This window comes from Oreochromis niloticus, linkage group LG3, assembly GCF_001858045.2.
Source record: "Oreochromis niloticus isolate F11D_XX linkage group LG3, O_niloticus_UMD_NMBU, whole genome shotgun sequence".
In the NCBI taxonomy this organism is placed as follows: domain Eukaryota; kingdom Metazoa; phylum Chordata; class Actinopteri; order Cichliformes; family Cichlidae; genus Oreochromis; species Oreochromis niloticus.
Window position 1 is genome coordinate 39,396,039 of NC_031967.2, and position 13,933 is coordinate 39,409,971.

At 38.3% G+C, this 13,933-nt stretch overlaps 2 protein-coding genes across 3 annotated transcripts; one reads left to right on the forward strand and one right to left on the reverse strand.

Moving 5' to 3' along the window:
- The first annotated feature begins 729 nt into the window (after nucleotides 1-729).
- LOC109199376 (protein NLRC3-like) lies at nucleotides 730-5,923 on the forward strand. Of its 2 annotated transcripts, XM_025902415.1 has the most exons (6): nucleotides 730-788; nucleotides 1,582-1,694; nucleotides 2,310-2,339; nucleotides 3,627-3,702; nucleotides 3,832-4,033; nucleotides 4,120-5,923. In XM_025902415.1, exons 3-6 carry the CDS (start codon nucleotides 2,332-2,334, stop codon nucleotides 5,571-5,573), a joined length of 1,740 nt encoding a protein of 579 aa, XP_025758200.1. In that variant the 5' UTR covers nucleotides 730-788; nucleotides 1,582-1,694; nucleotides 2,310-2,331; the 3' UTR covers nucleotides 5,574-5,923. The 2 variants fall into 2 exon arrangements, with proteins under 2 accessions (XP_025758200.1, XP_025758202.1); XM_025902417.1 differs by lacking the exon at nucleotides 730-788 and having other exon boundaries at nucleotides 1,535-1,694.
- A 202-nt stretch (nucleotides 5,924-6,125) lies between these two features.
- On the reverse strand, nucleotides 6,126-13,559 carry LOC112843586 (uncharacterized). The gene is made up of 2 exons (XM_025902545.1): nucleotides 13,540-13,559; nucleotides 6,126-8,038 (listed from the first exon to the last, which is right to left on the reverse strand). The coding sequence occupies exon 2, from the start codon at nucleotides 8,036-8,038 to the stop codon at nucleotides 7,130-7,132; it is 909 nt and encodes a 302-aa protein (XP_025758330.1). The 5' UTR covers nucleotides 13,540-13,559; the 3' UTR covers nucleotides 6,126-7,129.
- Between the last annotated feature and the right edge of the window lie 374 nt (nucleotides 13,560-13,933).

Genomic DNA, 13,933 nt, shown 5'->3' on the forward strand with positions numbered 1-13,933 from the left:
GACTTATAAAGAGTATAAACTTCCAAACAGATCAGTAGTTATACAGCAGGAGAACAAAAGACAGTAAGCATTAAAAGTAAAAAATCAAGGACACACAAATATAGAGAATACATTAAACAGTAATACAGTAAAATAAAATGAAAAGAGAAACTGTGTTTGTCTCCTCTTGTTTAGGTTTGTATTCTCTGAAGAGAATGAATGGCTACAATCACGGTGAGAACTTTACATGCACTCATCATGAATGTCATTGTAAATATGGTATTTTAATGATTTCTTTGAACTGTTCTTGTTCCAGAGTGGAATGATTGTACAGCATACATCTTTAATGATAATAAAAATAGGAAGTGGACACACAGGTCTGAATTAATTAAGAACTTTTTCTAATCTCTAATAAGATTGAGGTCAGGGCTTTGGAAAAGCATTTTGTTTTCTATTGTAATAACCATCATTTAAAGCAGTTTACATTCCTTTATAGGCTTTGGGTACAAGTCTGTCAATCCCCAACTATTTATCATCACAGATGTAAATGCAGTAGGATTAAACCACAGAAGGCCTAAAATCTCTGTCCTAATCTAGGCAAACCATATATTTATCCTGCTGGTAAATGATTCATAGAGTTCTGCCATTTTTCATTTATAAAACTGAAACTGTTTTTCAAGTAAATCACACCTGAGAAGACTCTGCAAACATAAGCTTTGATCCATCATGTGTTCGTTCCCACAGTGACATCTAACTCCATCTCAGACTTTGCACCAACAGCAACATGGCCCCAGCTTTCAGGACACAGAGTGAGTGAAATTCAGTCAGAGCCTCAGTTGTTTACAGCTCTGTTATATTCAGTCAGGAATTTCTGAACCCTTCATGTTTTTTCACCATTCTGGTAACAAAATGATCAGACTTCCATCTATAAATAAAAATAAAGGATTAATAAGACAACTTATAATCATTATACAAACACTTTACCCTGAGCTACAGAATGATGTGAGACGCAGAAAACTGTGTGATGGTCCGTTTAGGTTTTTCATAATGAGAGTCTTCCTCACATAAAGTATAGACACTGTGAGCACATTTTATTTTAAGTCTGTTATAATAGAAAATGTCTAGTTCCTTTTCTCAAAATAATGCAAAATACAACCTTTAGACAAACAACAACCACAAATTGCATATTACACAGTATCAAAGACGTATTTAAGAAAAACACCTTGATTTAGTAGGTGATTTAAATTGAATGACCCCGTTGCATGACCCAGTGTAGGGCACACTATAGCTGTCGTAAACATGGCCTCACATTTGACTCAAGAATATTTTGATTTAAAAATGTGTTCATTTTCCTGAGTTTTTGGACTACAAAACAAACCCAAGTCATCGCCCCTGCACCAGCAAATGACTAAATGTGCCCGAGACTTTCTAAAGTTGTTGGTCAAGCATTTGATCTGACAATAACAGTGATGCAATACATAGTGCGGGGAATGAGATTCAGTTCATTGTTTTTAGTTTTAAAGCATTAAAGGAACACAGTGCCAACAGTAAGTCTTGAGGAACTAGATTGTAATCTAATACATCTGAACTCTGCTCTGTTAGTATAACCAGTCTGAACCATGAAGGCGTGTCAGCACCTGCAAAACATATATAGAGCATTCACATGCTGCAGAAAGTGAAGCTGCAGGCTGAAGCACAACGCTGATGAAGATTTGGTAAGTTTTGAATTACTTTTACTAAAGAGAAATATATTTCTACATATACATGGACTTATTATTCTTGATGATTCTTTATTTGTTATTGTTGGAAGTTTCCACACAGACAGACTGAAATTGTTCTCTTTGGAGAGTCAAAACTGAGAAAGAAAAGACGGAATAGTTTAAGGATAGAGTTCTGTTAGCTTTAGCATGATAATAACATTATGTAACCTACATAAAGAAATGAAGGAAGCTCCATACTTCAGTCTGTTGAATACTTTGACACACTGGTCATCTGACAAAAGAAAAAACTTGTCTTATATAAAATAGCTGATGACTCATGATTGATCAGATCTTTTAATGATATGATGAGCTACATCTGTTGAGACTTAACCCAAATTCTTTCAGTTTTGAGAAGCAGTACTCTGTTGTTGAACTATTTTCATAGATTTAAGAACCCATACTCAACTTTAGTTCTTAATGACTCGGGTTTACTTGGATGCTAATTTTATACCAATTTTATAATTGTGAGATAGCTCACTGTCTTTGTAACAAACCAAAAACGATTCATACAGAAATTGGGAAAAGATGTAGAGAAAATACAATTCTAAACAATTTTCTCTCTTTGATCAGGTGACTGCAGCCTGTGACCAACATGGAAAGGTATCACACTCAACACCTCACATTAAATTCTGCATTCATTTGCTATTGTTCTTACAACATGATATTCAAAATTACTGTCTGTCTGCAGTAGAGGATTTACACAAAACCTTGTAAAGAGCTGGTATTAAGATTAAGGGCTGTGGAAAGATGGGCACCAGTCTGCTTCTCTCTACACAGAAAGAATCTCTGATCGAGCAGGAGGTGAATGAAGTCCAATATTCAGTAGTTTTACTGTCACTCTGTCCAGGAATATGATGTTATGGAGCTAATGTCAATAAAGAGCAGCCAAGCGTAACACCAATGTTGTTTCAAGTGGGAGATGGTAGTGGGGACTGCTGTAATCTTGGCATCTTCTGTTGATCTGTTGGCTCTGTATGAGTTTGAAGTTGGTCAAACGTTGGGAGGGAGGCGTCGGATCAGTACCTCAAAACACATCATTGTAAAAGGTGTCAGGTGGGTCTTTTTGGGCAGCTGGATGATTGTGGCTGAAATCAGGCATAGTGGGATGAAGGACTAGGGAAGTAATGCTTTTAACATCTCAGTTAAGGCCTTGGACAGCTGATCTGAACTCTCTGAGGACCCTCCTGGTCACTACATCTGGTTTGGCTGCCTTTCTGAGGTTCACTGCCCTCAATGTTTACACTGTCACTGAACATATCATCTGACAGACAACGACACAAATGTGCTAAAGACGTGCTCTATTTCCTCTATGGATGTTGCTATTATCTTTGTCTAACGAGGGGTGTGAACAACATTTACACCCCTTGTTGCACAACCTGGTTGAAATACTCAGCTATGATGTGCAGTACGTCAGGGTTAGTCATGCTGGCTACTAAGTGCTTTAAGCAGCTTATCCATGGCTATGATAGCTTTAGCATAGATGGTAGGTATACAACTGTTACCATGATGCCAGTACAGCTGTCTACGGTCCTTTCAAAGCTTATTCCTAAGATCAGATGATTCTGATGAGTATAAGTCGACTCACCCAACACACAGCAGTAGTTGAAAGCAAACAACCACACACATACATATACATTGCACAGTAAACAAAGCACCTGCAGAGAGCTGCAGCATCTATGCGTGCGATTAAACCCTTTTTCCTTTTACAAAAGATTTAGAAATGGACATAACAGGTTCACATTGAGAATTTTACAACATAGTAGTGTTTGTATTGAGATGTTAATCAAACAACAAAAAAAAGAAAGAAAGAAAAAAGCACCTCACTTTCCTGTTTCGTATGTCTTTGTGCGTACTGTATAATAGTAAAAAACTTTCTTTTTTCCACAGAGTCAAACAAGCCCCAGATGTTCCCATTTTCCAGTCTGGCCACCAAAATCACAGTGACCTGGACTCTATGTTTACGGTTTGTAAAACAACCTCCACTCTTCACAATCATGTCCCTGTAGCAGCTTTTGTATCAACAGACTCTGATTGTGTTCAATACGGATTTGGTCTCTTCTGCATTTACATTGTATAATGTGATCTGTTTCAGCTGCTGGAGGATGAAATCGTTGTCTTCGTGAAGAATGAGCTAACAAGGATGAAGAATTCTCTGAATCCAGAATTCTCTGAATTGTCAGAAAGTCCAAATGAGGACGAGGAGCAAAGGAGCAGAAGGGAAGCATTTCTGAAACTCACAGTGCACTTCTTGAATAAAATGAATCAAAAGGAACTCGCTGCCTGTCTGCTGAGCAGTAAGAGGATTCCTTTTCATAAATGCATTCTCAAGAAATTCTATTTTCTTTTGAAACATTATTTTCATTATTTTTCTTTCCATTAGAAAACACTCATCCACACTTTGGGTATAAACTTAAATCTGACTTAAAGAAGAAGTTACAGCCTGTGTTTGAGGGGATTTCTAAAGCACGAAACTCCTCCAGCCTGAATCAAATCTACACAGAGCTCTACATCACAGAGGGCAGGAGTGGAGAGGTCAATAATAAACATGAGGTCAGACACACTGAAAGAAATGTCAGTAAAGGTGAAACAACAATCAGATGTGAAGACATGTTTAAAACATCAACTGCAAGAGACAAACCAATCAGAACAGTGCTGACAAAGGGAGTGGCTGGGATCGGGAAAACATTCCTGACACATAAGTTCACTCTGGACTGGGCTGAAGGCAAAGCTAACCAGGACATAAAGTTGATATTTCCATTCACATTCAGAGAGCTCAATCTGCTGAAACATAAAAGGTTCAGCTTGGTTGGACTTGTTCATCACTTTTTTAGTGAAATCAAAGAAGCAGGAATCTGTAACTTTGAAAACTTCAAAGTTGTTTTCATCTTTGATGGTTTGGATGAGTATCGATTTCCTCTGAACTTCCACAACACTGAGATGCTGACTCATGTTGCAAAGTCTGCATCAGTAGATGTGCTGCTGATAAATTTAATCACTGGGAATTTGCTTCCTTCTGCTCACTTGTGGATAACCACAAGACCTGCATCAGCGGGTCAGATCCCCTCCAAATATTTAGATGCTCTCACGGAGGTCACAGGGTTCAGTAACCCACAGAAGGAAGAGTACTTCAGAAAGAAATTCAGAGATGAGAAGCAGGCCAACATCATGATCTCTCACATAAAAACATCAGAAAGCCTCCACATCATGTGCCAGATCCCAGTCTTCTGCTGGATCACTGCTACAGCTCTGGAAAACCTGTTAAAAAGCAGTGAGGAAAGGGGATTGCCCAAGACCCTGACTGAGATGTACATCCATTTCCTGGTTGTTCAGACCAAAGTGAAGAATATTAAGTATGATGGAGGGGAAAGGACAGATCCTCACTGGACTCCAAAGAGTACGAAGATGATTAAAGCACTGGGGAAACTGGCGTTTGAGCAGCTGCAGAAGGGCAACCTGATCTTCTATGAATCAGACCTGACAGAGTGTGGGATTAATGTCAGAGAAGCCTCAGTGTACTCAGGAGTGTTCACACAGATCATTAAAGAAGAGAGAGGGCTGTACCAAGAGACTGTGTTCTGCTTCATCCAACCGAGTGTTCAGGAGTTTCTGGCTGCTCTTCATGTCCATCTGACATTCACCAGCTCTGGTATCAACCTGCTGGAAGAAGAGCAAACAGCCTCAATACAGGCTGAAGAGTCTTTGGCAATACGTTTCTACCAGGGTGCTGTGGACAAGGCCTTACAGAGTCCAAATGGACACCTGGATTTGTTCCTTCGCTTCCTCCTGGGTCTCTCAATGCAGACCAATCAGACTCTCTTACAAGGCCTGCATTGAGAGATACAGACAGGAAGCATCCAAGAGACCAATGAGGAAACGGTCCACTACACAACAGTTCAAAAGTAAGATCAGCTCATCTGCAGTTCTGTGGTTTCCCCATAACAGACAAGAAGGTTCTGGGTTCAAATCCACTGGAAACTTTCTGTGTGGAATTTATATGTTCCCATCATGTCATTAGTCAACTGATGATTTTGACTTTATACATAAAATCTGCCCTGGTTCTCAAGTTTCTGCACTGGATGAGTTGGAAAACTACTGAATCAACAAAAACAGTATCAAGTTTTTCTCTGCATATGTCAGTCATCCATGAAATGTTTAAATTTAAGACTAACCCATTATAATGATTTAAAAAAAAACACCAGCCTTATTATTATCATTATTATCATTATTATTATTATTATTAGTTTAGTTTTCTCTCTTTGTGCCTCTCCTCTGTTGACTCTTTATGTGTCCGTACGTTCTATGATGGTAATATAAGGCAGCAACCCCACTCCACAAATATGTCTCCCTAAATTTAGTTAATGTGTTATATTTGTATTTGAACAATAATGTGCAAATGTCAAACTGACAAACAAAAATAAATACTTGCATAAAAATCTTGATCACTGATTAACTGTAACATAAACTTTAATCAATATAAATACAAACATGCATATACAGAGCATCAGCTTGGCTGAATACACAGAATACAGTCATTAATTATAAATACAGAGTAGAGATTTTCCATGCTGAATTTTATTATTTCTTTACTTATTTATTTACTATTGAACACACAAGTGATAACTTTTATCACATTATTCAATTATATTTAATTCAATTCAATTTTATTCATATAGTACCAAATCACAACAACATTTACCTCATGGCACTTTATATTATACTGTAAATACAGTTGACCCCCTATGACCAAGCACTAATATGGTAAAACAGCCACTGCTGGGTTCTTTTTTTAAAGTTTTTCAAGTTAGCTTCTAAAAGAAATCTGATATTTCTTCCGCACTAATATTTTATCATTTTATTACAATTATAGTCATATACAGGAAATGTTTTGTGTATCCTAATCAAACACAGGGAATAGGGCACAGCAGGTGAAGACAATAGGGGTAATACGAGGACTGTAAAGACAGAGAATAAAAGAAATTACCAAAATAAACCAGGAAAGCAAAGATACACTAACACAAAAAAGAGGAAGGCACAAAACTGATCCTTACAACAGTAAAATTTAAAAATAGGAAATTCACAATCTAACAATATCACAAAAAGTCAACACCACAAGAATTAAGAGTGGATTTGTAGGAAGTGAAATGACTTGTAACGGACAGATACAAACTTATTGACGGTTACACCCTCAAGCAGTAAAGAGGATGCATACTTTATCGCAAGATGGCCGATTTTTTCACTAAGTCATCTACACAAGGTATTTTGTAGAGGGTATACGCAGTTTGTGTTGAAACAACAACAGTTTTCAACTATTCTCAAAATTTCAAATTTTTTCTCAGAATGAAAAATGATGATCAATTTGTTCTCTTAATGTACCCTAACACATGTGCTCTTTAATCTCTTTGTGTGTTGTTCTTGCAACACCCAAATTTACCCGTTCTGTGTAGTAAAAAGAGCGGCAACAAGAGGCTGCTGGGAAGATTAAACCAGGCTCCTGATGACATTAAAACACATCCAAGATGTGCTCCTGTAATATACACTACAGACCAATACAGATCCCAAACAAACTTCAACACCAGCATTCCCAGTATGGTCACAATGGTGTAAAATGCCCTCTTCTTTGATTGGTCAACCCTGTCCCTGTTCCTGCTCTCTTCTCCTGGGCCTGGATGAATTAAAACACAGAGAACAGAAAGGCTGCAGAAGGAGGAGATGGTCAAAAACAATATCATGAGGAAAAAATTCACAATGGCGAGGATGATATCTTTTATTGTTATAAAACCTGTTAATGCAAAGCAAAGCAGCCAAACACAGCCTATGCTGATTATCCTTATTCTGACCCCTCTTCCTTTCCTTAAGCTCCGATAAGTGATGGGATGAACAGCAGCCATGTAGTGCTCCACACAAGTCAGCATGTGAAAGAAGATCTGTCCAAAGCAGGCGAAAGAGAAAAAAATGAACGGATAGATTAATATGTTCAAATTATTCATGATGCTACCACAATAAGTGACGACACACGCTAAGACAGCAAAAAGGTCCATGATGACGATGTTGTAGGTGAAGCAGTCAGAGTGACTCAGAGTTACTTCCATAAAGGTGGAGCCTTTTTTTCTCCATTCTTGGAGACCATGTTGGAGGATGAGGATGCAGACAGGGAGGACGAGGAAGATGATAATGATGCTAAATGCACGATAGATGAGGGAGCTTGGTTTAGAGATGAGACAGTGCATGTATAGAGGGAGGGAGGTGTTCATGGAGGAAAGGTGCAGATCCAAAGTAGAGAATGATGAGTTTGCTGACATCTGGAAAAGAAAAAGACAAAAAGGACAAACCACTGGAATGTAAATTAAATTGACAGAAAAATTAAACCTATCTATATGTAGTTTATATATTCAGCTTTTTTCCCTGTTTATTATCTATTTAATTTCCTCTTTTATAACACTTTGTGATTTTTCTAAATTCAGGTTTTGTTGATATTAGATGTTATACAGTTGAGGCCAAAATTATTAACCCCCTTTATGAATTTAGGCAACACTCCTGATTTCAATGTGAAAATGACCATTAACAACAAGTGTTTGTTTTTTAAAGCGTATCTGTGTCCAAAATAACAAGGTCCACTAATTGTAGTAAGGATATTTTATTGATAGACTGAGTAGAAACAAGAAAGGGCAAAAATGAGACATCCAAAATTATTAGCCCCATGCCCATTAATAGTCAATACTTTACCCTTTTTGAGCCACAACTGACAACAATCTCTTAGAGTAGGTCTTTACTAGGTTGGCACAGGTCTCCTGAGGGATTTTGGCCCATTCCATTGCAAATTGTTCTAGCTGGTCTAAATTGTGGTTTCCGAGCATGGATATTCACTTTGAGCACTCGCCACAGATTCTCAATTGGATTGAGGTCTGGGCTCTGTGCAGGCCACTCCAAGATTTTGGTTTTGGTATCCTTGAAAAACTGAACTAATTTCGATGTATGCTTTGGGTCATTGTCTTGTTGGAAGACCCAGCGATGACCTAAGCCTAGACCAGGGGTCGGCAACGCGCGGCTCTTTAGTCCTTATTTTGCGGCTCCGGGTGGTTTGGGAAAATAAATTAGAAGTATTTAGCTGAAGTGCATTTTATTTGTGTTTAGTTCTTTTTTAAAAAACTTGTAGTTCTATATTGGAAGATTGTTGTGATTTTGAAATATAAAAATAAAATTATATTTTATTATTTTTTTCATCGCTCAAAATAAGCGTCACACTCGCGGAAGCCGGTATACCTGCCGAAACGCCGTGCATTTATCGAGACTTTCAACCCCAGATAGGCCAATTATGGATCTTCGGATCCACATTATGTGGGCAGCTGTTCTCCACCGTGAACTATTAAAAACAAACCGCTCACACCTCACAGATGACAGCTTACAGTCCTGCGTAAAGATGAAAGCCCCGATTTGCAGCTGCTGTGAGCAGAGGTTCGGGACCATAAGTCTCATTGTAAACATATCACGGCAGACCCGACGATGTTTGCATGAACATGCTTTTCAGCATCTCTTTATTGACCACTTTTCACACACAGTTGCTGTACGCATACAGCCGGCTGTAGCTTTTCAGCTCACAGCCCGACAACACAACAGCAGAGAGAGCACAGACTTTAAGGCGGCGAGGTGTGATTGCGGGTGCCGCTCAGGTGCGTCCGACTCCCCTGCAGCAGCACTGCAGACCACGCCCCGCCACACACATTAACAAGGTAAAATAGATATTTAGGCAGAATTTTGCAAATATCTATTTTTTTTAGCGGCATAGTGCTTTTTTTCCAATTACTGTGGTGGCGGCTCACAACAGTTTTTGTTTGCTACATGGATCATTTTAGTTCAGCTGGGTGTCTTTCCTTTTGTTATATTTCTTTAAGAGTTCAAAATGTGTTAATTACATAAATAAAATGTAATTTTCTTTGTAGCACTTCATGGATTTTATAAGCAACACACCTTAGTTGCTCTGTGGATTCTTTTAAAAAGCAGTTAAAAACTTTTCTGTTCAAACAAGCCTTTTGTTGATCTACGTATTTTATATTCTTTACATTATTTACATTTGATCTTTTACATTGTGTATAATGTCTATTGATTGTATTGTTTATTTTAATATTTGTGTACAGCGCGTTGTGACTGCCTGTCTGTGAAAAGCGCTTAATAAATAAACTTTACTTACTTACTTTAGATGTTCGCACAAAGCACAAAGGTAAAAACAGTGTTATCTTCATTTTAGATTTCAAAAAGTATTTGCGGCTTCCAGTGTTTTCTTTTGCATGGAAACCGGGTCCAAGTGGCTCTTTGGGTGTTAAAGGTTGCAGACCCCTGGCCTAGACTAAGCAGATTTCTGCATATTCTCCCTCAGAATGTCAGCATAATTTTCTTTTTTCATGATGCCATGCACTCGAACAAGGTTCCCTGTGCCTGAGGCTGCAAAACAGCCCCACAGCATGTTGCTCCCACCACCATGTTTAACTGTGGCAACAGTGTTCCTGGTGTTGAAGGCCTTTCCCTTTCTTCGCCAAACATAAGCAACATCCATGTGCTCAAACAGTTCCAGTTTAGTCTCATCAGACCAAAGCACAGACTTCCAAAGCTCATCTTTACATTTCAAATGTTCACGGGCAAACCTCAGTCGGGCTGTGATGTGCCACTCTTTGAGTAAAAGGGTTCTTTTGGGACGATGGCCGTAAAGCCCATCACAGTGAAGAGCCCTCACAACTGTGTTCCTTGAAACATCAACTCCAGAAGAGGCCAGGTCAGCAACAATTATCTTGGCAGATGTCTGGGGTTCCTTGCTGACATCTCTGACTATTTTCATCTCCAGAGTTCTTCAAATCTTGCGCTGATGGCCACGGCCAGGTTTGTTTCTAACAGAATTTGTCTCCTTGTACTTGGCAATGATGCAATGTACAGCAGTTGTAGACACTGTGAATTGCTTGGAAATGGCAGTGTAGCCTTGTCCCTTATCATGAGCCTCTACTATCTTCTTTCTGAGCTCCAGACTGATTTCCTTTGTCTTTGGCATGGCGAGTAACAGTACTCCCTCTCATGTGTTCAAGAGCCCTGTTCCTTGGAATCTTTTTATGTTAATTGGATGTTGTTAGGAAGCCAATTGATTGCACAGGTGTGGGTTCAAAGATTGGTTAATTAGTGTAGATGTGTTTTGAAAGCAAACATTCACATGGGGCTAATATTTTTGACCACCCCATTTTTTACTCTATTTGATATAAAGCAAGACTAAAAATGTACCAAAAGCTAGTAATGAGCACTGGCGAATGTTTGATTATATCAAGTTTCATCAATGTTGCAAACTTTGGGAAGAAGTTTAGGAAAATGTTCCATGATTCCTGGGGGGCTAATAGTTTTGGCCTCAACTGCATAATGTGGAAATTGCAGTGTTGTCTTAGACAGTAAGTTTGTTGGTATGGAGTAGGAGGTGTCTCAAAATGGATTGGGCTACAAGCACTGCTATGGGTACTTTCAGGTTAGTATCTCAAAGTTCGAGTTCCTAACTTAAAATGGCAGCTGATGGCAGTGGAGGACCGGTCATTTGTGTGAGCCTGGAAACTCCATGATACAGCAGCGAGTTGGCTGCAGCCTGAGCTGTCAGAGAAAGAATGTTGGGTTGGTGGTCTTCAAGCAGTTTGTGGACCTATTTCTCCCCAATCTGCATCCCCAGATTTCAGTGGGAGCAGGCACTGTACCCATCCCATGGAGGGCCACACAGACACTGAGTGTTGGAGATGCAGGCAGCCAGGAGAACTGCAACAGCAGGGTCCATTGGGACAGGTGTTCCCCATCACCAACGCTCCGAAAATCTCCCTCGGTTCAGGAGGGACACACAGTGTTCCATTAAGGTGCCAAAAAGGTATACACCAGGTGTTGGTGGACATGGGTTGCACACAGGTCCATCCAACCCCACCATACCATGGTGGCATGTTGCGATAGCAGAGCTTTACGTCTTAATTTGTTTCGGAAATCTCTCAGTCAGAACATGGTATATTATATTTAGATAGAAACTAGCGAGCTAACTTCCTGCTAACTTCTAACTCCGTTACATTTCATAAATTCTGTTTTCATGAATGCCTGGATATCAAACTTAATTGTTACACCTGGTAGAGCAACCACACTGATTTTAGAATTTTAGATAGTTTTTAACTCTCAGAGATGCCACAGTGATCATGTGACTTAGGGACCTGCAGAGGAGTTTGGGCTTAGGCACGGCTAATAACGTCAGACTTAAAAACTGGATAGACACCCAAGCTGAGTTCATCCTCAACCTTTGCTAGATTCCACCCACATGCAGAGCAGGGATGACCCTTAAAAGATGGTAACAACCTCACCGCCAACTAAAGAGGCCCCAGCCCCCAGTTTGACCGATGCACAGATGAGTGTCACGTGTTCAAGACTGGGGCTCACACTGAAATGTGATATTTTGATCTAATCAGCAAGTAAGTCAAACAATTTGAGGCACATAACTTCTACATTTTGAGATAATGATCCATTATTTTGCTCGACTTTTTGGCTTACTTCTGCCTGGCTCTGGTGGAGGACAACAAGCATCCATAGACATCAGATAGATGTGCTAAAATTCTGTAAGGTAAATTACACTAAATTATGGGTTTGAAAACATTTTAAGAAAAAAAACAACTCCACAAATTTCTGCTCTTTCTGCGTTTAAACTTTTTTATTTGTATTTTTCAGTAATACTATATTAAAATATTAGTAATGGTGCTGCATGATGACTATGTCTCACAGTTAATTTTCTGGGAAATTTGACTACTTGGGCAAACAAAAATAATTTTAAGATAGAGAGATTTATTTTTTTTATTTCATTTTATTGACTCCACCACCGGTCTCAATGCATTCAATTCAAGTATTGTTTACTTGTATTAAAAACTGTGACAATGACAAACTAGGAAAAACATGACAGCAATGACAATTATTTTGACGTAAACACACATAACAAACACACACACACACACACACACACACACACACACACACACACACACATATATAATATGCAGAGTTTTGTATATTCAAATAAGCCACAGGCAATAAATGCATCATCTGTCACTGTCTAACCTCTACTCTGATCATAGTTTTACATGACATATTTCCTTAGTAGCAGGAAAAGCTGCATATCTTTAAAGCACATTAAAATATCCCTCAAGAATTCTTTTTATATATGTACTTTTCATAATTTTCTTTCACAATATGCTGTTAAAAGGACTTTGACTTGGAACTTAAACACATATAATCTATTTAAATATTTTATATAAAATATTTTATACATAAACTGTCTATCCCCAGTGTTCAAGGTGGGGTTTTTTTTGTCATGCACTGACTCAAAACCCGTATGGTATTATACATTCTGAAAATTTAAAACAAGTTGTACAGACTTAGAAAACTATAGTGTTTACAAAATAGTACTGCTGGTCACTAGCCACCACTGATGAACATATACACACATACTGCATACTGTATCACGGGTACATCTTGAAAACTGTACTTGTATTAAAAATTATGACAGTGACAAACTAGGAAAAACATGACAGCAATGACAATTATTTTGACGTAAACACACACGCACACAAACACACACACACACACACACACACACACACACAATCACACACATATATAACAGTTTTCAAGATGTTTTTTCTGACATACTCAAAGTCATAATAGATATTAGTCAGAAAAATGCAGAATTTACAACAGGAAGTGTAATTGAAAATAAACTTTGTTTATTTTGAATTTTATTACAATCCAAAGGAACACCAACCTTATGATTCTCTTCTCTTCTCTTCTCTGTTGACTCCCGTTCATGTGATTATTTGCTCAAAACATATTAAAGCTGCACCCCACCCCACTCTCTCTTTCCAAGTACAATTCAAATATAGTTTATTTGCATAAAAAAGTGTGACAATGATGAATTAACAAAGGAATAATTGCACGCTCAATGAATTGATCAGAACTTTATGTTTATCTATAATGCTAGAGTAATTTTCTACATTTATTTGATTAAATAATGTATCTGCACACATGGTGCTGTTGTCTATTAGGATGAACACTGCAAAAAAATCTAATGATGTGCTGACAATTTTTTATGTGTATCCAAATCAAACAGCTTCATCAGCCGTGTGGTTTGTGAGTGTTTATGTGTGTAGTTTTGCTTT

Bases quoted from the DNA above. Each gene is read 5' to 3' on its own strand.
- LOC112843586 (XM_025902545.1), bottom strand. From the start codon at position 8,038: ATGTCAGCAAACTCATCATTCTCTACTTTGGATCTGCACCTTTCCTCC.
- LOC109199376 (XM_025902415.1), top strand. The intron at 3,703-3,831 runs GTTTGTAAAACA...GATCTGTTTCAG, and splicing joins ACCTGGACTCTATGTTTACG to CTGCTGGAGGATGAAATCGT. The intron at 4,034-4,119 runs GTAAGAGGATTC...TCTTTCCATTAG, and splicing joins CGCTGCCTGTCTGCTGAGCA to AAAACACTCATCCACACTTT.